This window comes from Acipenser ruthenus, chromosome 10 (genome assembly GCF_902713425.1).
Source record: "Acipenser ruthenus chromosome 10, fAciRut3.2 maternal haplotype, whole genome shotgun sequence".
In the NCBI taxonomy this organism is placed as follows: domain Eukaryota; kingdom Metazoa; phylum Chordata; class Actinopteri; order Acipenseriformes; family Acipenseridae; genus Acipenser; species Acipenser ruthenus.
In genome coordinates this window covers 26076888-26100986 of record NC_081198.1, presented here as the reverse complement: position 1 = coordinate 26100986, position 24099 = coordinate 26076888, and the positions used below count along the sequence as shown (strand labels likewise).

Here is a 24099-nt window from a genome sequence, read left to right as displayed (position 1 = left end):
TTCCCCTTTTTAAAACACATATAAAAACATTTTTGTTTGATCAGGTGTTTAGTTAAAATTCTTATTGTAGTATATTGTTTTTTTCTGTTTTTGTAATTTTTTTTTTGCAGATTTTATAGTGTTTGTTTTTTGCTTCTTCCTTTGCTGACTATGTAAAGCGCCCTGAGACTCTCTCCGTGTATATGGGGTGCTATATTCAATATAAATTTGATTGATTGATTGATTGATTGAATGCAAATAAACAAACAAGAATAGTGTATTCCTTACTGATCGCTTTGCTGTAGCAATATAAAGCATCCCGGCTCTCCAAACACAGAAGATTGTATTTATTATATTGATTTACATTCAGTTGACAACCCGGACCTCTTGGTCACGTTGTTCTGGCAATTCCCAGGCTGGCTACAATTATTTGTCCCAGTATTTGTATGATCCATTCTCTAGGTACTGCTTGCAGTATATTCACAATTGACCACTGAGATGCCAGGAACCACCGAAGTACAGAAAGCATATGCTTAGCATGCTCTTTACGCATTAAGTTTAAATATCATGCGTAATTCATATTTTTCTATTGTGTAAAATACCCAGTACACTGCTGTTCTGAAGTACTAGGTAGAATGTTAATATTGCTGTACTATAAAAACCTGGGAACTCCCGTCCACGGTCGGCAGTGCAATAGCCTGGACTCAAACCGGTAACCTCCAGGCTATAGGGCGCATCCTGCACTCCTTTACCGGATGCGCCACTCAGGAGCCCACCTGATTTTGCTTTGTGTTTGAACTGCACTGCCTGATTAGCACACATTATTCATGATCGTTACTGATGACATAGAGGTGTCTGTCCGCCTGTCTTTACGTGCGTATGTATGTAACACTTAGTTTACCTCTATATCGGGATGAAGTCAAGTCTGATCATTATTATTAGTATTACATCGGAACCTTTATTTCTTTGTAGCCTGTATGGTCTGGAGTCGCTGTTTCTGGTAGTACTATGCGTTGTCGGCTTAAGGTGTCCCTGTTCTTTAACCCGACCCAGAGACTTCGTAGAAGTAATGAAGGTTCAAAGGCATCAAAAGGAAATTCACGACTCTCTCGGTTTATTGGCACAGTCACAGCTGCATACAAGTTTTCAACTAAATAAAGACTCATTTTACACAACATAAACTCACTCGATGTCCATATATTCCCAAACCTGAATAATACAATGAATCAAAGCAAAGTATAATGCCTCAGACGGCTCACTTAACTGCTATACACGGAGACTCTAGTTTTTTTGCAGACGATCGCGAACAAAACCCATGTCCCTTCCACCACAGGATCTTTTTTTGCTTGTCCCTAAAGGTCCCCCCCTGCAACACTAACAACTGTGCTTTAAGGTTCCCCCTCCCCCATTTTATTTTATTACAGCTGGCTTATTTATTTATTAACTAGATGGGGCTCAAGCCAAGAGCTGAATGAAGCACAATTAATATTATTTATAATGGGGTTTAAATCAACATGCTACATCTTCTTATTCTGCAAGTACAGTTGTGTCGACGATAAAAAAACATAGTGTAACATGTGCATAACATGATGATAGTGCAACATGTGCATGACGTGATGAGAGTACAACATGCGCATGACATGATAAGAGTGCAACATGCGCATAACGTGATGAGAGTGCAACATGCGCATGACGTGATGAGTGCAACATGCGCAAGACGTGATGTGAGTGCAACATGCGCAAGACGTGATGAGTGCAACATGCGCATGACGTGATGTGAGTGCAACATGCGCTTGACGTGATGTGAGTGCAACATGCGCAAGACGTGATGAGTGCAACATGCGCAAGACGTGATGAGAGTGCAACATGCGCATGACGTGATGAGAGTGCAACATGCGCATGACGTGATGAGAGTGCAACATGCGCAAGACGTGATGAGAGTGCAACATGCGCAAGACGTGATGAGAGTGCAACATGCGCAAGACGTGATGAGTGCAACATGCGCATGACGTGATGTGAGTGCAACATGCGCATGACGTGATGTGAGTGCAACATGCGCAAGACGTGATGAGTGCAACATGCGCAAGAAGTAATGAGAGTGCAACATGCGCATGACGTGATGAGAGTGCAACATGCGCATGACGTGATGAGAGTGCAACATGCGCATGACGTGATGAGAGTGCAACATGCGCAAGACGTGATGAGAGTGCAACATGCGCAAGACGTGATGAGAGTGCAGCATGTGCAAGACGTGATGATAGTGCAAGATGTGCATGACATGATGTTAGTGCTGGTAGTTTCATTGTAATTCATGTTTATTGGTGTACACCTGAAGAGTGAGATATTAAATAATAAACACAGCACACAAGGCTCAGGCAGCAGTTTACTAGTTTAGTTCTGATTAAAAGCTTGCAAATAGATCCTCAAAATACAACAACAACAACGTACATAGCATAATACAATAACAACAACGTACATAGCATATACTTTCCCATGTCCAGAGTTTGTATTCAGACTACCTTGGTTGCATAGATTAAGAACTCTTAAACTGTTCTAATATTGAAGTCACATTTATTATGTTTCTGTACAATGCATATTATCAGAATAAACATGAATTAGAAGCATTTTGAAGCTTACTCATGCTCAATGGAGAGGGGACGCTGTTTCATAACTGAGCACATGAAATACAGCTTGTAGTGAAATAGCACATGAATCTGTATTCAATGCAATGCAGATTGTTTTATACATTCTGACAAAGCTCACAGTGTTATCATCTATTTCATTTAGTTCTGAGACTGATAACTGACAGGGATGGTTGTGTTTTGGAATTTTAAAATACAGTTGAATAAACTGTGCATGCCCAGATTACATTTTTAAAACCTTAATATCACTTTTAATTTAACATTGTTTTCACTTCGGATTGCCAAAAGGTTTGCATTTTGTTAGAGGACTGTTTCTGTGTTGAACGGCATGTTTAGACACCTCACAGTTTTTGAGTTGTGGGTGGCTGAAACATGTTTTGAAACAGGATTTTAACTAATTTTAAGGCATCCCTTTAACTAAAAGTAAACAATGGAGAGTTCAGTCCTTTTCCAGTTTCAGAGACAATCTGAATGACTCCGCTTTTACCGAATTTCATACTTCTAATTGATTTTTAACCAAGCATTGCAGAAAAAGCAGTGAAGCACTGGCTAGGAGAAGCTGCTCTTCCCTGACAGTGAGGATTAAGAACAAACGCTCACTCCGTTTACAGGCAGGCACAACAGCATTTTTGTGTTCTGGCTTATACCCGTGCCAGGATGACTTTGCTGTCACTAGGGGTCTCTGAAAAAAAAGTGTCGTCTTGTATTTTTTTTGAGATTTTATATTTTGTTCTGAACAGGCAGAAGGAACTTCAGTGAATATGAATGAACCTGTTGGTGGTCCAATGTAGAGTTTGCCTTTGGAAAGCAGCATTGAAATGTGTTTCCTCATAGATCCCAGTGTTATTGTATCAAGCTCGTGGTATAGTAACGAGAGCTTTAGTAGCAAGTGATTTTCAAACAAAATGTGTTAAGTCAATTCGTTAATGCTTTGAAATTGAGTCGATGAGGTTGTTAATGAAAGCATTTATCGTTAAAAAAATTAATTGTCGCAGGTCATATCGGATTTCCCACATCATGCAGGTAATCTGTGACAACTGCATGATGTGGGAAATCCGAGAAAACCCAACAGAGGTCAACCAAGTTTGTGTAAAGTGCCGCACGATCCAGGACTTGATTCAGCGATTAAGCCTGCTAGAAAAGGAGCTGGAGGAAATGAGACAGCAACAGGAACTTGAGGAGCTGACACACCCACAATACATGGAAGTCTGCACCCCTAGCAGACTGAAAGCCACCAGGGAGACGGAAGAGAGTCGAAACAGCTGGGTTCAGATAGGCAGAAGCATGGAAAAAAAGAAACTTCGTCAAACACAACCACCAGAAATCCAGACATCCAACAAATTTGAGCCACTTCAACATTTAGATGAACAAAACAAACACCAAGTGAATGAAAAGAAACAACATCCAGGACCCTATAAACAGTGCTGGCCAGGCAGCAAAAAGAAGGGAGGTCATGATTGTTGGGGACTCCATATTGAAAAACACAGCAAGTTCATTTCGCAGTTTAGACCCCCTTACTACAACAGTGTGCTGCCTTCCAGGAGCCTCTGTCAAGCACATCACTGAGAATGTGGACAGGCTCCTAGAACGAACAGGAGACGACCTGGTAGTAGTCGTCCACATCGGTACAAACAACATTGGAAGAGACAGGCCAAGATCCCTGCAAAACAAATTCAGAGAGCTAGGAAGGAAATTAAAAGACTAGACCAAAACTGTGGTATTTTCTGGGATACTGCCGGCACCTTGCAAAGGACCATATGGACAGCTGGAAATACAAAATCAAAATGCATGGCTGAAATCGTGGTGCACACAGGAAGGCTTCAGCTTTCTTGAACATTGGAGCACATTCTACAACAAGGACTATCTATATAGGTGGGACGGACTGCACTTAAACAGAAAGGGAACCAATCTACTCGGAGAAAGGATCCTTGAGGAGGTCCAGAAGCATTTAAACTAGAAAGGAAGGGGGGAGAAAACAAAAAAAACAGAAGGGAGACCACATCAAAACAAGGGCAACAACTCAGGTAAGACAACTATTAACCCTTTGCGGTCCACTGTCGGACTGGGTCCGACATTGCAATTATTCCTCACAGGTCCTTTGTCGGACTGGGTCCGACATCATTATAGCAACGCAATAAACGGGTGTTTAGTCGTTTTTTCTCCGGAAAAAGCCGAGAAAACCATTCAATTGCCGAGTGGGAGCGACAGGAGCCGAGACAAGTCGAAAAAAAAAAAAAAAAAAAAAAAAAAAGGCGTATTTCATGAATAGTCATACATGGTATCAGGTATCAGATAATGGGCGTCCATAGTAAACAAGCTGGCTAAGTGCGTCAGCGCACTGAGACTATCATGGACATTTGCAGAGCTTTTTTCAGATGTTATAGTAATAAAATAATGACTTGGATTGCATTATTGAGGAGTTTGGTGATAAAACGAGTGATCTGGAGATGATCGATCGGTATGTACGACTATTATTATTATTATTATTTATTTCTTACATAGCTGAACGCTATAGCAAACAAAAGGGTGGGGCAGGGCTGGAGATGCCTAGTGTGTGCTTTGTTGATATGCAGGGCCATTTAAACCCGTTTGACTGTGAAAAAAAATACTTTTAAACAGCGCGTATAAAATTAACTGCGCGTGTGAAAATTAATTAGACCTGGCGTGCCTGACACGCGATTAATAAATGGACCGCAAAGGGTTAAATGTATTTATCTTAATGCTAGAAGTCTCAGAAACAAAATGTTAGAACTTGAAGCTACTGCACTAACAAGTAACTACGATGTGATAGGTGTTACAGAAACTTGGTTGTCTGAGTTTGATGGAGACGAATATAATATTAGTGGGTACACACTATATAGGAAAGACAGGCAGGACAGAAGAGGCGGAGGGGTAGCGCTATACATAAGAAATAATCTTGAAGCCCAGGTGTTAAATCAGGACAAAGAAAACAATGCAGAATCAATATGGGTCAGAATAATGGACACAAATTCAAAGGGCATAATAATAGGAGCATGCTATAGACCGCCAAATTCAGATGCTGAGCAAAATAATCTGTTATACAATGACATTCGAAATGCATGTAGAAAAGGAGAAGCCATACTAATGGGGGATTTCAAAACCTGATGGGGGGCACGACGGACGAAATTGAAATGGTGGAAATGACAAATGACTGCTTCCTAACGCAATTTGTCCAGTCACCGACTAGAGGGGAGGCATGCCTTGATTTAGTCTTTTCAAATAATGAAGACAGAATAACTAAAATAGAGGTCAGAGAGCCATTGGCAAACTCAGACCACAACATGGTCTCATTTGAAATATTTTTTAAAACCCCAAAAGTAATGACTAAAGCTAAGGTTTACAATTTTAGAAAAGCAAACTATGAAGGTATGAAATAGAGACTAACAGAAGTAGATTGGAGTAAAATAGAGAAAACATCCACAGAAAAAGGATGGCTGTTTTATAAAAATGTAGTACTAGAGGCTCAAAACAATTACATCCCAAAAGTAGACAAATCTAAATCTAAAACAAAATGGCCAAAATGGTTTAATAGATCAATTAAAAAAAATATTCAACGAAAAAAGGCACTTTACAGAGCGTTTAAAAAGGACCAAAAACAAAGCACACAGAAAGAGTACTTGGAACTGCAAACACAAGTCAAAAAGGAAGTTAGAAAGGCCAAGAGAGAGATAGAAATCAATATTGCTAAGGGGGCTGTGGCAATGCGCCCCGCCCCTGTGTGTATTTGTGTGTGTTGTGTTGTATGTTGCGTGTGTAAATGTTGGTGTATAGTCATTGGTACACGGGATATAAACGGGTCTGTGTTTCACGTGTATTTAAAAAGTGTAGATTTGTATTTAGGCACGAGGAGAGCACAAATCACTTCACGTGCTGGTTAAATGTAATATGTGAGCACGGGGTTGCACAGAATTAATTCACGTGCTGGGATTCAAGTGAATAATTAATTAGTAATTGAATCCCAGCACAATAGTATATATAGACGCACATTTCTTGCACTCAGGGTTGGGTGTTCGAGAGTGGAGAACGGGTGAGAGAGAAGGAGAACGTAAAGATAGTAAATATAATAGTTGTTTGTACTCACCGTGTTTGTTTGTCTCCGTGCACCGTTTGTCTGTTTAGTCCGTTTTGTTTATATGTTTCTTTTGGCTACCAGTGCCGTGTCCTGTTTTGTTTTGTGTTAAAACCTTTTATTTGTTAATAAACGCTGAGTGCAGCCATTGCACTCAGCTCATCACCGTCTGTCTGTGTTTGAATTCCTTCCTGCTTCCGGTCTGACGCCACCCACTCTGGCCGTCTTTGTGACACGTGGTGTCATCGTGGGATAATAGCGCCTCCAAGCGTCAGACCAGGAGAGGGGGTTTTGTGAAAAAAAAAAAAAAAAAAAAAAAATAGTAAAGCGAGGATGGGAAGAAAGAGCTGCAGGAAGCAGCAGAAGCAGCAGCAGCAACAACAACAGCTGCAGCCCTCATCCTGCATGCCGGGCTGGGAGGAGGACAGCCACAACGGGGCAGTAGCCACCCCTCTACCCCCACTGCCACCGGGTTCCCCACCGTCCCGGGAAATATGGGACTGGCTGGTGCACCCCGAGGGGAACTTCGCCAGTGACCTCCCCATGGTTATTCACGCACTGCAGATGCGAGATGGGAAACGATGGGAGGACTGGGAGCAACAGCACAACCCGGCATCCGTTCGTGACCTCACCATTGTGGTGCTGGGTTACCTAGCTGCAGACATGGGAGGGATGCCTTCCAGTGAGCAAGAGGGAGAGGAGCAGTCGCTGCCCTCTCCAGTACCTGAGCGGGAGGAGCCTGAGCGTCCACAGCCCGAGTGGGAGGAGCCTGAGCGTCCACAGCCCGAGTGGGAGGAGCCTGAGCGTCCACAGCCCGAGTGGGAGGAGCCTGAGCGTCCACAGCCCGAGTGGGAGGAACCCGAACGTCCTACGCCTGAGTGGGAGGAACCCGAGTGTCCACAGCCCAAAAGGGAGGAGTCGGGGCGTCCACAGCCCAAAAGGGAGGAGGTCGAGGATGATGGCTGGGAGGTTTTTTTAAAGAACCTCGCAGCAGAGTTATGCCCTGGCTGTGGGGCTTATGGGCACACGTTAGCCATATGCCCCACCCAGTATGAAGAGGAGGAACCAGCGCCCAGACGGGGGGACCGCAAGCGTCCAGCGCCCAGACGGGGGGACCGCGAGCGTCCAGCGCCCAGACGGGGGGACCGCGGGAATCCGAAGCCTGAGAGGCAGCTGTTCCCACCTTCACCAGCAGAGCAAGAATGCCTGCTGGTTTCCCCATCACAACCAGCAGAGGTAGAATGCCTGCTGGTTTCCCCAGCACAACCAGCAGAGGAAGAATGCCTGCTGGTTTCCCCAGCCCAACCAGCAGAGGAAGAATGCCTGCTGGTTTCCCCAGCACAACCAGCAGAGGAAGAATGCCTGCTGGTTTCCCCAGCACAACCAGCAGAGGAAGAATGCCTGCTGGTTTCCCCAGCACAACCAGCAGAGGAAGAATGCCTGCTGGTTTCCCCTTCAGAAGCAGAGCCGCACCAGTCCGCTGCAAGAGAGGCAGAGCAGCACCAGTCCCCTGAAAAAGGGGGAGACTACACGCTGCTCCCACCTCCATCGGCAGGAGACTACACGCTGCTCCCACCTTCACCGGCAGGAGCAGAGCAGCCGGAGCTGCCTCTGCCTCCGCCACCTCCACCGGAAGGAGCAGAGCAGCAGGAGCTGCCTCTGCCACTTCCAGGAGCAGAGGAGCAGGAGCTGCCTCTGCCTCCGCCACCTACATCGGCAGGAGCAGAGCAGCCGGAGCTGCCTCTGCCACTTCCAGGAGCAGAGGAGCAGGAGCTGCCTCTGCCACTTCCAGGAGCAGAGGAGCAGGAGCTGCCTCTGCCACTTCCAGGAGCAGAGGAGCTGCCTCTGCCTCTGCCACTGCCAGAAGCAGAACAGCAGGAGCTGTCTCTGCTTCCCATACCTCCACCACGGGGAGTACGGTGGCCGGAGCCCCAGAAAGGGGAGCTGTCGGCCACGAAGAAGGGGGAGGAGGTCTGGAGACCACCAACCCCAGCAGCAGTTTCGCTGCCGGAGATCGTGGGGGAGGTCAGGAGACCTGCTCCCACTGCAGCAGTTTCGCTGCCGGAGAACGTGGGGGAGGTCTGGAGACCTGCTCCCACTGCAGCAGTTTCGCTGCCGGAGATCGTGGGGGAGGTCCGGAGACCTGCTCCCACTGCAGCAGTTTCGCTGCCGGAGATCGTGGGGGAGGTCCGGAGACCTGCTCCCACTGCAGCTTCTTCGCTGCCGGCAGTACTGTGGTCGGAGCCCCACCAAAGGGAGCTACCGGCTACAAAGACAGGGGGAGAGGTCAGGAGACCACTTTCCCCAGCAGCAGTTTCGCTGCAGGAGGTCTTGTGGCCGGAGCCCCACAGGAGGGAGCTGCCGGCTACGAAGAAGGGGGAGGTCGGGGGACCACCTGCCCCTGCAGCTTTTTCGCTGCAGGACGGGACCAACAGGCTGTCAGCCGTGCCACTACCGGCAGGGGTGCTGACAGCATGGCCAGCCATGGGCCCACTGAAGCCTCCCTTCCCAGCCCGAGACTTTGTCCTGGACTGCTGGGTTTTTAAGGGGGGAGGTGGCCGTTGAGGCCATGTGTGCTGCGCACAAGGGGGGGTATATGTGGCAATGCGCCCCGCCCCTGTGTGTATTTGTGTGTGTTGTGTTGTATGTTGCGTGTGTAAATGTTGGTGTATAGTCATTGGTACACGGGATATAAACGGGTCTGTGTTTCACGTGTATTTAAAAAGTGTAGATTTGTATTTAGGCACGAGGAGAGCACAAATCACTTCACGTGCTGGTTAAATGTAATATGTGAGCACGGGGTTGCACAGAATTAATTCACGTGCTGGGATTCAAGTGAATAATTAATTAGTAATTGAATCCCAGCACAATAGTATATATAGACGCACATTTCTTGCACTCAGGGTTGGGTGTTCGAGAGTGGAGAACGGGTGAGAGAGAAGGAGAACGTAAAGATAGTAAATATAATAGTTGTTTGTACTCACCGTGTTTGTTTGTCTCCGTGCACCGTTTGTCTGTTTAGTCCGTTTTGTTTATATGTTTCTTTTGGCTACCAGTGCCGTGTCCTGTTTTGTTTTGTGTTAAAACCTTTTATTTGTTAATAAACGCTGAGTGCAGCCATTGCACTCAGCTCATCACCGTCTGTCTGTGTTTGAATTCCTTCCTGCTTCCGGTCTGACGCCACCCACTCTGGCCGTCTTTGTGACGGGCTAACACCAATTCCAAAATATTTCTCCAATATTATAACAGCAAGAGAACATTCAAAGAGGAGGTTAAATGTCTAAGAGACACAAATGGCAAAATCATAGATGAAGAAAAAAAAATAGCAAATATATTAAATGATTACTTTTCACAGGTTTTTACAAAGGAGGACACGGACAACATGCCCGACATGTCGACCTGTTCCTATCCAATTTTGAATAACTTTAGCATAACAGAGGCAGTAGTGTTAAAGGGACGAGGAGCTCTTAAAATAAACAAATCCCCTGGGCCAGATGAGATCCTCCCAATAGTACTCAAAGAAATGAAAGAAGTTATTTACAAACCGCTAACCAAGATCATGCAACAGTCTCTTGACACAGGGGTTGTACCGACAGACTGGAAAATAGCAAACGTAATACCGATCCACAAAAAGGGAGACAAAACCGAACCAGGTAACTACAGACCAATAAGCCTGACTTCTATTATATGTAAACTTATGGAAACTATAATAAGATCCAAAATGGAAAATTACCTATATGGTAACAATATCCTGGGAGACCGTCAGCATGGTTTTAGGAAAGGGAGATCATATCTAACTAACCTACTTGACTTTTTTGAGGATGCAACATTGAAAATGGATAACTACAAAGCATACGACATGGTTTATTTAGATTTCCAGAAAGCTTTTGACAAAGTCCCGCATAAAAGATTAATTCTCAAACTGAACGCAGTTGGGGTTCAAGGAAATGCATGCACATGGATTAGTGTGGCAAAGTGCCCCCCTGTGTATGTTATATGTTACGTGTTGTGTGTAAATGTTGGTGTATAAGCATTGGTACACGGGATATAAGCGGGTCTGTGTTTCACGTGTGTGTAAATTGTGTATTTGTATTTAGGCACGGGGATGGCACATCACGTCACGTGCAAGTAAAAAGTAATAATATGTGAGTACGGGGAATTGCACTTTAATTAATTCACGTGCAGTTGTACCGAGATTCCAATTGAATGATTGACTAGCAATCGAGTCTTGGTACAACTGCATAAAAGCTGCATGTTTTCACTCACTGGTGGTTGGGTGTTCGGTGAGTGGAGAATGGGAGAGAGAGGAGAAAAGAAAGTAAAGTAATTAGTGTTTTCACTCACCGTGTTTGTCCGTTTGTCTGTTCACTGTTTAGTCTGTTTTGTTTGTCTCTTTATTTTGGCGTATAGTGCCGTGTCCAGTGTTTTTGTCTGTTGAAACCTTTTATTTTCTGTTCTGTTATTAAATGCTGAGCGTAAGCATTCGCTCAGCTTCACCAAACCCCAAATCTCTGTCTGTTTATTTCCTGCTTCTGGTCTGACGCCACCCACTCCGGCCGTCTTTGTGACAATTACGGAGTGGTTAACATGTAGAAAACAGAAAGTACTGATTAGAGGAGAAATCTCAGAATGGAGCGAGGTAACCAGTAGTGTACCACAGGGATCAGTATTAGGTCCTCTGCTATTCCTAATCTACATTAATGATTTAGATTCTGGTATAGTAAGCAAACTCGTTAAATTTGCAGACGACACAAAAATAGGAGGAGTGGCAAACACTTGCAGCAGCAAAGGTCATTCAAAATGATCTAGACAGCATTCAGAATTGGGCAGACACATGGCAAATGAAATTTAATAGAGAAAAGTGTAAAGTATTGCATGCAGGCAATAAAAATGTGCATTATAAATATCAGATATCACTGAGATACTGAAATTGAAGAAGGAATGTATAAAAAAGACCTAGGAGTTTATGTTGACTCAGAAATGTCTTCATCTAGACAATGTGGGGAAGCTATAAAAAAGGCCAACAAGATGCTTGGATATATTGTGAGAAGTGTTGAATTTAAATCAAGGGAAGTAATGTTAAAACTTCACAATGCATTAGTAAGACCTCACCTAGAATATTGTGTTCAGTTCTGGTCGCCTCATTACAAAAAGCATATTGTTGCTCTAGAAAGAGTGCAAAGAAGAGCAACCAGAATTATCCCGGGTTTAAAAGGCATGTTGTATGCAGACAGACTCAAAGAATTGAATCTATTCAGTCTTGAACAAAGAAGACTATGCGGCGATCTGATTCAAACGTTCAAAATCTTAAAAGTTATAGACAGTGTCGACCCAGGGGACTTCTTTGACCTGAAAAAAGAAACAAGGACTTGGGGTCACAAATGGAGATTAGATAAGGGGGCATTCAGAACAGAAAATAGGAGGCACTTTTTTACACAGAGAATTGTGAGGGTCTGGAACCAACTCCCCAGTAATGTTGTTGAAGCTGACACCCTGGGATCCTTCAAGAAGCTGCTTGATGAGAGTCTGGGATCAATAAGCTACTAACAACCAAACGAGCAAGATGGGCTGAATGGCCTCCTCTCGTTTGTAAACTTTCTTATGTTCTTATGTTCTTAATTGTGAGGGTCTGGAACCAACTCCCGACTCAACGACTAGATAAGGGGAACATTCCATAAGGTTACAAGCGATAAAATAAGTCAATACATCTCATTCGTAACAACAAGTATAGCAAAGGCAAAAATATTTTCATAATTACAAATATTGAATTATTGAGGTAGTCTGTAAGAAATTAACCCTGGTCCTGTACACACTGTCTCTGTGTCGGCTCGTTAAGATATTTACATTATTTCGCAAATTAACATAATTTTGGAAATCGCATTAGGACGATTATTTAATAACGAAATAGGCACAACGACCACTTGAAAATGCCAAAATCAATGCTACATACCGATTTCTTGATTAATACTGGAGTTATCATTTACAAACTTTTGAAAATCCTGCCCTATATTTCTACCTTAACTGAACGAGAGCCTGAAAAGTTACATAATAGCAGTAGGAGTGACTGACGCTGTCCTCCGAAGAGTGTGCCGTCAGCCGACCTCTTTTTTTCACACTGCGAACTCACCATGCAGCCATCGAAGAGCTACAGCGTCGGAGGACAACGCAGCCCTGGGCAGCTTACAGGCAAGCCTGCAGGCACCCGGCCAGACTACATGGGTCGCTGGTGCGCGTTGAGCCGAGGACACCCTGGCCGACCTAACCCTCCCTCCTCCTGGGCGACGCTCGGCCAATTGTGCACCGCCCCCTGGGAGCTCCCGTCCACGGTCGGCTGTGGAATAGCCTGGACTCGAACCAGCGACGTCCAGGCTATAGCGCGCATCCTGCACTCCACGCAGAGCGCCTTTACCGGAGCTCCCCTAAATCCTAAATCCCTTGTTTAGAAAGATATAGGGTATTAATGCTTGTGCCATGTGCGTGCGTGCATTCGGTGCTGAGTGACAGACAGGAGATTGAGACGGAGGTTGAAGTTGATACGCCCCCCAGGCAACAGGATTTATTTACATATCAAGTCAACACACTGAACAGCTCACGTGACACTACCAGCAATGGCAGCGCATGGAGCACATACAACACAGTGTACGAAAACTTTGGTAGTCTCTTGTGGCAAAGTGGTTTGCAGTGCGCAGGTGTAGTGGTGATGTGATTGTGAAACAGAAGAAAGACAACAAAGTTCACGATCCAAACAGGTTTTATTTTATAATCCCGGTCTGGCAACCACAAAGAATAATCCCAGGCATACACAGCAATGTATATTGCACTGTTCCAAAAACAACGGGTTGCAGTCCCAAAATAATAAGACACAGTTCGTAATTAATGAAACACACAAAAACACATGTTCACAAGTCCAGAGTGATTGTTATTGTGCTTGTGATGAAAATACAATGTATTTGTGCACAATGGTGCAGTGTTGTCTGGGTTCAGTGCTGGCCTGTAGCGACAGTTCCGGATAGTGTAGCCGTCTAATACATAATAAACAGTACAATTAGAACCGACAAAACAAACAAACACTAGAGACTCACGGTAATATTTCGCTCGTCCTTTAGTGTCCTCTTAACCATAAACAAAAGAACAGATCATCTAGCCACGTCTCCGTTTGTACCTTCAGTCACGCCCCCTTGGTTGCGAGTGCAGCCGTTTCTCCTCCAATCCGCGGTTGCCACATCGCTTTCCCTCTGGAGCGATGACTTACTATACCACAGCTGTGCCCCCTTTCTAGAAGGCCAACTTCCACCTAACCCTGGGAATAAATTGAAAGAGATTTTTGAGATGTAGTGAAAAAAGGACAACAAAACAAGCATGCAATCAAAAGCAGGAATGCATCCAAAAGCAGGCATGCATCCAAAAACAGGCATGTTTATTTAAGCTCTTAATAGTAAACATCCAAACACATTTCGATAGTTTTGCATAAAGTTGTTTAATTTTAAAAAAATGCCATGAAGCTTTTCCTGTAGGTTTTCACTGTTTTGCTTTTCTTTTGAAATTGTACACTACATGTTTTTTCTGATTTGGCTCCAGTCTAAAAGGCACTAAGTTGATGGGTGGTAAAAGGTCGAAAGGCAATCTCTCAGATGTTTCCCACTCCAGCTTGTCCAGTACAATACCCATTGTTTCTCCGAAGGAAAGAGCCCATGTTTACTTAATGTGAAGAAGTAGTTGTAATATAGCATGGGTGGCCACACATCCTGACCCTACGAGCCGTATACCAAAATTTCCATATGGTCGAGAGCTGCAAGACACATACTGTGAACATGAGATGTTTGCGAGCAAGACATTTTAAATACTAGCACTGTTGTGTAGTACAGGAGTTAGGCTGTCTCTTGATTATTATTATTATTATTATTATTATTATTATTATTATTATTATTTATTTCTTAGCAGACGCCCTTATCCAGGGCGATTTACAATCGTAAGCAAATACATTTCAAGTGTTACAGTACAAGTAATACAATAAGGGCAAGATAAATACAATGACTTTGGTTCAAGCAAGTACAAGTGTGACAAAATACAATTCAATACTACAGAAGATAACAGTGACACTGATAGTTACATCAAGATATGATTAACTACAAAATACTACAGATTAAACACTTGGCAGATTACAGTACTCTGAAGTACAGGATTAAATGCAGTAAAATAGGGGGCAGATAAGAGCAAATAAAGCACAATTAAGGAAGGGTGATAGTGTCCCAGGGGAAAAACAGAGGAGTTCTACAGGTGCTGTCTGAAGAGGTGAGTCTTAAGGAGGCGCCGGAATGTGGTCAGGGACTAGGCGGTCTTGACATCTGTAGGCAGGTCATTCCACCACTGCGGAGCGAGGGTGGAGAAGGAGCGGGCTCTGGAGGCAGGGGAGCGTAGAGGAGGTAGAGCCAGTCTTCTAGTGCAGGCGGAGCGGAGAGGTCGAGTGGGGGTGTAGGGAGAGATGAGGGTCTGGAGGTAACTGGGTGCAGTCTGGTCAAGGCATCTGTAGGCTAGTACAAGAGTCTTGAACTGGATGCGAGCGGTGATCGGTAGCCAGTGGAGTGAGCGGAGTAGTGGAGTTGCGTGGGAGAAGCGAGGCAGAGAGAACACCAGGCGGGCAGCGGAGTTCTGGATGAGGTGGAGCGGACGGGTGGCGGACGTAGGGAGGCCGGCCAGGAGGGAGTTGCAGTAGAAGGGAGAGTACCAGGGCCTGGACGAGGAAAAGTTGTCAGAGGAGATAGAGGAGGATGGAGGAGGAGGGGGGGGGGGGGAATTGAGGAGGGAGGAGAACGTAGAGAATAGTTTCCGGGGGTTGTTAGTGGTGGATTGGGTAATAGATTGGAAATAGGAGCGTTTAGCAGAGGAGAGAGTTTTTAAAGGGATTACAGTACCTGCTCGTGACGAGACTTAAGATATGTAAATCTAATGTTTTTTTTATTTTTTTTATTTTTTATTTATTTATTTTTTTTTTAATAAATTTAGTTGTCGCCAATTATTTTTACCCCGGTTTTCACCCCAATTTAGCATGCCCAATTATTATCTGTATCCCCGGCTCACCGCTCGCAACCCCCCCGCCGACTCAGGAAACGGAGGCTGGAACACGCGTCCTCCGAAACGTGCTCCTTCCAAGCCGTCATTTTTCGCACTGCAGATCCACAGCAATGCTACCAGACCTATAGTGCCGGAGGACAACACAGATCTGGCGGCTCCGCTGCAGAGCCACAGGCGCCCTATCGGCCACAGGGGTCGCTGATGCGCGGTGAGCCGTGGATTCCCCTGCCGACCTAAGCCCTCCCTACCCGGGCAGCGCTCAGCCAATTGTGCGCCGCCCCCTAGGAACTCTCGGTCACGGTCAGCTGTGACATAGCCTGGATTCGAACCAGCGATCTCCAGGCTATAGAGCACATCCTGCGAGGAGCTCCTTTACTGGATGCGCCACTCGGGAGCCCCCCTGTAAATCTAATGTTAATTTTAGACCTGCAAACATGTAAACATGCATTCTCTAAGCTACCACCAACTCTCCAAAGAGTCATTTATCTGAATAAGGACGTTTGCCACAAGCGATATATTCCATGCTTGCCATACAAAACTCGCTTGAGTCATTAAATCAGCTTCTTTACTGAACGCCGAATGCAGCATGTGCCTTAAGTCTGATCTAGGAGGATATTCATCTGAAAACGTGTTATGATTTGTGTTTCGTAATGATGTTTGAGGTTGCTCGCCTTGTACAGGCTACAGTGTGTAAGTGATTTGTTGCAGATGAGACACAGGTTTACTACTGTTTTCAGTGAAAGCAAACTCTTCCTCCCAGTCTGGTTTAAAGCCGCATACTTTCACTTATTACTCGTGGAGGGTTTGCTCAATGCCATTGTCTCCACGAAACGAAGGAGCACTTAATTCAAAATTATGAAATTTACTTTCAACTGCACATCCAGCTTCAAAATACGCATGTGCCAGCGAGCGGAACGTCAACAAGTGACTCTCATTATATTTCACTTTGAGCCATTCGAGGTACTTCTGTAAGTTGCCTGTACAAAAACATGGTGTTTCTAATAAGTCTCATAAAAAGGGTAAAAGCTGCTGTGTAATAGTAGTCTTAAATTATACCGTGGCTTGAATGTGGGAGTTGTTATTTATATTTTGTTCAATGGAGTATCGGTCTAGAGGACCAGTACACAGGGACAAGAGCCCTGCAAGGATGAGAAACCTTTGTCTAGTGCAGGCTGTCCAGTAAGAGAAGTTTTCAGCGTTCTTTGGCCAGGTTCCTGTATTAGACCTATGTGATGCATGTTTAAGGTGTGGTGCAGCATTCCCCGAATGTACCCGTCTTGTTCATTGCTTCTTTCAATTGACAGCATGGTCATTTTACTCTTAAAAGTTAAGTGTCTGGGGAGGATTCAAATATAATGCATTATTACAGAATGTAAGTGATTTATTTTTAGCTGACTGCAGTTATTCATTGAAACTTTATTAAAACCTGATTATTGTGGAAGTCGTTGACAGGCTGTGTTACTTTGCAATGTATTCTAATACTGAAGTTGGAAAAAAAAACATTTTTACAATTATTTTTATTCATTTTCCAATTTTGGAATACCCAATTATTATTCAACCTGGCTCACTGCTGCAACCCCCGAACTAACTTGGGAGAGACGAAGACAAGCACAAGCGTCCCCCGAAACGAGTGCCATCAGCCGTCCGATTTTTTTCACTCTGCAAGCCCGGCGTACAGCCATCTCAGAACTTATAGCATCGGAGGACCACGCTGTTCTGAATTGCATACAGGCCGGCCTGCAGGCGCCTGGCCAGCCACAGGGGTCACTGGTGTGCGGTGAGTCAAGGACTCCCTAGCCGACCTAACCCCTACCCCACCCGGGCAGCGCTTGGCCCCTGAGATCTCCTGTCCACAGTCGGCAGTGGCATAGCTTGGATTCGAACCGGCAATCTCCAAGCTATAGGGCGCATCCTACACTCCGGGCGGAGTGCCTTTACCAGATGTGCCACTCGTGAGTCCAGGTTAGGAACATTTCGGAAACATTATTCCAAAGAAAGAATACGCAAGGGTTACACTTGAAATTTAGATGCTTCTCAACTCGTACCCATTATCACTTTAGTGGTAAATCATGTTGATTACCAGGCTTCATGATGATTATCAGGCTTCATGATGAAAACCAGTCTTCATGATGATTACCAGGCTTCATGATGATTACCAGGCTTCATGATGAAAACCAGGCTTCATGATGATTACCAGGCTTCATGATGATTACCAGGCTTTATGATGATGATTACCAGGCTTCATGATGATTACCAGGCTTCATGATGATGATTACCAGGCTTCATGGTGATTACCAGGCTTCATGGTGATTACCAGGCTTCATGATGAAAATCAGGCTTCATGATGATTACCAGGCTTCATGATGATTACCAGGCTTTATGATGATGATTACCAGGCTTCATGGTGATTACCAGGCTTCATGGTGATTACCAGGCTTCATGATGATTACCAGGCTTCATGATGGTGATTACCAGGCTTCATGATGATGATTACCAGGCTTCATGGTGATTACCAGGCTTCATGGTGATTACCAGGCTTCATGATGATTACCAGGCTTCATGATGGTCATTACCAGGCTTCATGATGATGATTACCAGGCTTCATGATGATTACCAGGCTTCATGATGATTACCAGGCTTCATGATGATGATTACCAGGCTTCATGGTGATTACCAGGCTTCATGGTGATTACCAGGCTTCATGATGATGATTACCAGGCTTCATGATGATTACCAGGCTTCATGATGATGATTACCAGGCTTCATGATGATTACCAGGCTTCATGATGATGATTACCAGGCTTCATGGTGATTACCAGGCTTCATGATGGTGATTACCAGGCTTCATGATGATGATTACCAGGCTTCATGATGGTGATTACCAGGCTTCATGATGATGATTACCAGGCTTCATGATGATGATTACCAGGCTTCATGATGATGATTACCAGGCTTCATGGTGATTACCAGGCTTCATGATGATTACCAGGCTTCATGATGATGATTACCAGGCTTCATGGTGATTACCAGGCTTCATGATGATGATTACCAGGCTTCATGATGGTGATTACCAGGCTTCATGATGGTGATTACCAGGCTTCATGATGGTGATTACCAGGCTTCATGATGGTGATTACCAGGCTTCATGATGATGATTACCAGGCTTCATGATGATTACCAGGCTTCATGATGATTACCAGGTTTCATGATGTTTCAATGAACATTTATCTTCATGTTGCATCTCCCTTAAATTTGAATAGTTCACCTAAATGAAGAACCCTATATAGGGTTTATTAGTGTGTTTGTTCCACCATTGATACCGTGTATGTTGGTCTCTTTGCCTTCAGTGAACGATCTGACTGAAGGAGCCAGCTGGAAGGCCGTTTCTGTCACAGTCTGCATGTATGTGTTCCTCAAGTTCCTGCAAGGAGGGGGAGCAGGTAAGGCTGTGTGCTTTTCTTTCATTTTCTTTCATGTGTTTGTGTTCAGTGAAGAAATGGTGGTGAATTTCACAATAAAAAAAAACCTCCCCATGTGGGTTGAAATTCCTGATGCAAAGGTCTTTGTTACTTTTTTTTTTAGTATCATTTTTTTCTCAATGGCTCTCATCTTTCCTGTGGGCGTGTCTTTGGTTCCTGTTTTTTGTGGGATATTGTGACCTTTCAGCTCTGCTTTGTGTGTAGTATAGAAGCTGGTCTGAATGTAACATGTTTTTATGAAGCAGAACAACATGCAAACAAGCTAGATGACAGCCCGGTAGACTGAGCCAGAACATGTGAACATGAAATAATCCTGATCTACCAATCAGACGGCTAAGCTGTTTACTGATTTTACAAAACAATGTACACAGGTCTCCACCGTCACACAGACAACCCCTCCATCGTAATAATCATTGGGTCTACACACAGTCCTCCACCTTCACACAGACAACCCCTCCATCATAATAGCAGTCTTTATATATCTGCCTGCTTAATTACAGACAGTTGTATCTCATTTGGGAACTCTCACATTACAGAGGCACTCTGGGAAATGTAGTCTTGATCTCCCTATTCAAACGACCAAGACTACATTTTAACTTTTTCTCAGTTCTGGGTCTCTGCCCTGTCACACATCCACTTTAAAGGGTATAAATGACTCAGTATTCTGGGTCTTATATACCCTACCCTTTAACTTTTCACCATACTCTATCACAATCTAGTAATGTATAAATAAAAAAGAAAAAGTTCCATGACAAAGGTTTAAATATGACAAACACTTCTAGTTGAAATATTTGTCATTACACATATACAGTTTATTTTAGTATTTCTAAACTATTATTGAGTGTTTTAATAGTTACAAGTGATCCAGCTATTTAAGCTACGGTTTTACAAAATGTTTTAATTAAAAAATACATAATACAAATGAATGAATATATGTGGTTTTGCAACAAAACTAATATAAATCTTCAGTTTAGTTTTTATTGAATTCTATGATCTAGTATATTATTACACTCAAAAGGGTTGTTGGTTGGTTGTTGGTATTGGGAACAGATTCATGTAGAATACAAATCTACAGCAAGCGGTACTTATTTCGCAATCCAGTACAATTGGAATGTATGCTGATGTTGTTTCTCCCTGTGCAGGGGCCTCTGGCTTTGTGAATAACCTGCGCTCGTTCCTGTGGATCCGGGTACAGCAGTACACTAACCAGACAGTGCAGATCCGCCTGTTTGCTCACCTTCACTCGCTGTCCCTGCGCTGGCACTTGGGCCGTCGCACTGGGGAGGTGCTGCGCAGTATAGACAGGGGAACCTCCAGCATCAACTCCCTGCTGAGGTACCGCCTCCTTCAACATAATCGCCATTGTTTTCATATTTTTATTCACAAAACAATGGTCACAAATCAGAGTGGATGTATGACCCTGTCAGTCTGGATGTCACTGAATCTGATGGGTCTTTCAAACTTTCATCAGAATTCTCTGTAGTAGCAAGCAAGGTCCATGCTGAGACACTGCCTTATCAGACTCATCAGGTACCTTGGAGGGAGCTCATGTCTGATGTCTTTGTTTTTCTTCCATGTGGGTGTAGTTCACATCACAGTAAAACATGTGTCAGAATTTGTCTAGTATTCCATTTGACAGCACTGTTTACAAAACTGAGGGAAGTATAGTAATGCCATGTTTGAGCTGCCATATGTAACATGTGGCTCTCTAGCTAGACATTATACCAGCCCCCACATCTCAGCCACAGTGTGAGTGAGCTTACCTCTACAGTTTGTGGAAAAGACCAAAAGTAATCATTTTGGTGCTTTTCTGAAATTTGAAGTGAGGATTTTTAACAATCTGTTATGCGTAACATACTGAAGGATTACTAGCCTTCAGTCCTCCGTTTCTCTGTACTGGATGAAAACCAATGTATTCGTCCACAAATATAGAACAGCTGAACACTGCTCTCCCATTGTTTTCTATGGAGGTCAGAGGTGCTGTTATTACTCAGTAATGGAACTGCAAATATTCTTAGAAGAAGCTGACCACAATAATCTATGTGCAACAGAAAACAAATACAAACATTTTCAGTTTTATTATAATTGGTTATTCGTGTGTAATTTTTTTCTCTTGTTTTTTTTTTTTTAGCTACATTGTGTTCAGTATCTTTCCCACTATAGTTGACATTGTGATTGCAATCGTCTACTTCAGCTCCCTGTTTAGTGCCTGGTTGGGACTAATCGTCTTCATCTGTATGGCCCTTTACCTGAGTGAGTAACGCCTGCCCTTGAGCACCAGCTCCTTCATCGTGATTAAGGGATGCTGACATTAGTTGTGCTTTAATGGTTTGTGTGTGTTTGTAAAGATGTATGAAATTGGAACCTTGATACAAAAACACAATAACTTACTACTCAGATCTCAGATGTAGTCCTGTGAAGCCACTTGCTTATTCATATCCAGATCACACTCCGTCCTGCAGCAATGCTGGCTTTCTGTTCCCACAGTATTTCCATCAGCGCACCAGCACTGTTGCAGGAGGGAGCAGGAATTGCATGCACTGCAACTAAGAAAAAAGTAATTCCCTAGTTGATTTACCTATCATGTGTGATTAAAAAACATATAAACATGTTTTAGGAATTAGTTGAAAAAAAAACACTGGTGCAATATGGACAACACAGGATACAGCAGAGATCTGCAGAGACGTTCTGCCAGTACCATGTTCTGCAGCTGGATGAGGAGAAGTTGATTTTGAGTCCACCTCACACACATTCTCTCCTTAAAGTGTTAAGTCCTGAAAGCATGTTTAGTTGAAAATCTGTGGTAGGGCATATGAGCAACTGAAACATGTTTATTTTGCATTGAGCACTGAGGCAATGAATCCTGAACATCGTCGATCTGTTAATTAAAGTACACATTTCAGAAAAATGAGTGCGTTTTTTACATGACTCTCCAGTTATTAGAGTGGTGTTTACAGTATTTTGTGAGACTCTTGCACCTATTTGACCCAGATTTAAGAGTCACAGTGATTTTGTGACATTTTTACAGTACAGTATTCTGTCACATATCTGCCATGATCAACCTCTTCAGCAACGTTAGTTTATTATTGACTCTGGTCCCACTGCAGTCGGACATGCGATGGATTACTGTATACCCATTTTGTCTAAGGTGGCTTGTCTCTCAGTTTGATTATTGTAACAGAATGGCTTGGTGTGCCTTCAAGGAGCTGACAGGACTGCGCTCATTGTGATTCAGAACTCGCAAGGGCCCAGTGGCAGGCATGTTAGTAATTTGCTGACAGAAAGAAAACTAGACCCTAGATCACTGTATCACAATTTTATCTACATGCCACATTGGTACAGAAATGACAGGGTTATTACTTTGAGGTACAAGAATCGCAGAATCTACTGTAAACAGTTGAGATGAACTAGTTTTAACCACCAACTCCAGATGTAAAAATGAAACCCCTTCCCAGGTACCAGATTTTGAAAATAATAATAATAATAATGATTTCAAACCTGTAATTGCTATAAAATGTTAACATATTATAAATAAAACACAAATAAATGACTTGAACTGTGTTTTTCATTAACCCTTTATGCTGCTGTGTACTACATACCCATATTCAGTATAGAGATAAAAACGTTTTTTTTTATTTATTTTTTTTATTCAATATAGAGAGAAAAACGTTTTTTTTTTTTTTTTTTGGTTTTTTTAACAATGAAAAAAAAACGCTGCTAATAACGACAATAACAATAATAATCAGTAAACAGTAATTATCAAATAAAAATCAAACACCATCAGAACGTGTGCCAGTATCGACTTGCTCTGTGCCATTTATTGAAATGTTCAATAAAACAGAACCCAGGGTTGCCTTCGCAACCACTGCACATTTTTCTTGTGTCCTTTCTTTTGTTTTCATTTTTGTAGCAGACCCTGCACCTTTTTTACGGTCTCTGCTTCGCTTGTGTTGGAGGGATAGTCACAAATGCGTGTACACAGCTACTTTGCGCAGGCATTGTGATGGATCTGGCTGCCACATTGCCTGTACCCAGTGCTGTGTTTTGATAGTATTTCGTCACAGTACTGCCATTTCAAACCAAACAGCTTCCCGTTTGCAGCTGGCTTACCTGTAAAGTAGCTGCATGCTTTTCTGTTTGTACAGTTTGTACTGTTCTTGGCTCCACATCCTCTTCATCATAATCGCTGAGTGATAAGTCAGCATCACTGTCGCTGGTATCGAAATCCTCCGAACCAACTTCACTCCCGTTGCTCATTATAGAAAGACCGCGTACGTTGCCATGTTTAGCTTTCACTAAAAACTATATAAATTATAACTAAACAAGTAAAACTAATAAGAAATAAGAAAAAATAATTTAAAACACTATATATATACTTGTAAAAGCTGAATGGCTTCCTGCAATATATCTCAGCCTTCTAAACGTCCACAGCTAGACTGGAATAGCTACATGACACGCAATTGGATAAAAATGTCACCTGCCCCTGCCCCAACTTTCATTGCACATTCCACAGCACTAGCACTGCTTTAGAGAATTAAACCTGAAACGCTAGACTGAGAAACCGATCATAGAACAGAATGGGAAACGTGACGTACGCACGTACAGCATGGTACTGTAAGTGGGTTTTTAATTGACGTACGTGCGTACGTCATGGAGTTGAAGTGGTTAATAATAGATTTTTTGACCATGTGTATTGTAATTATCAAAATAATTAAAGGGGATAAAAACAAAAAAGTGTTAAGCCCCTTTCACACTGGCACTCTGGCTACCCAGGTCACAATCCTGCGTCGTGTGAAACCACGTACCTGGGTCATACCCGGCTTGAGCTAGACAAAAT

At 43.4% G+C, this 24099-nt stretch overlaps 1 protein-coding gene across 2 annotated transcripts in view; it reads left to right on the top strand.

Moving 5' to 3' along the window:
- Window positions 1-24099, top strand: part of LOC117412335 (ATP-binding cassette sub-family B member 6) — a 101270-nt gene that overhangs the window by 10083 nt on the left and 67088 nt on the right. For both annotated transcript variants that reach the window (XR_009329688.1, XM_034020630.3), the window contains exons 5-7: window positions 19131-19223; window positions 20405-20597; window positions 21394-21515. Coding sequence is in view for 1 of the 2 variants with exons in the window: in XM_034020630.3 (XP_033876521.2) it covers window positions 19131-19223; window positions 20405-20597; window positions 21394-21515 (408 nt within the window). In the remaining variant the exon portion in view is untranslated. The remainder of the gene's footprint in view (window positions 1-19130; window positions 19224-20404; window positions 20598-21393; window positions 21516-24099) is intronic.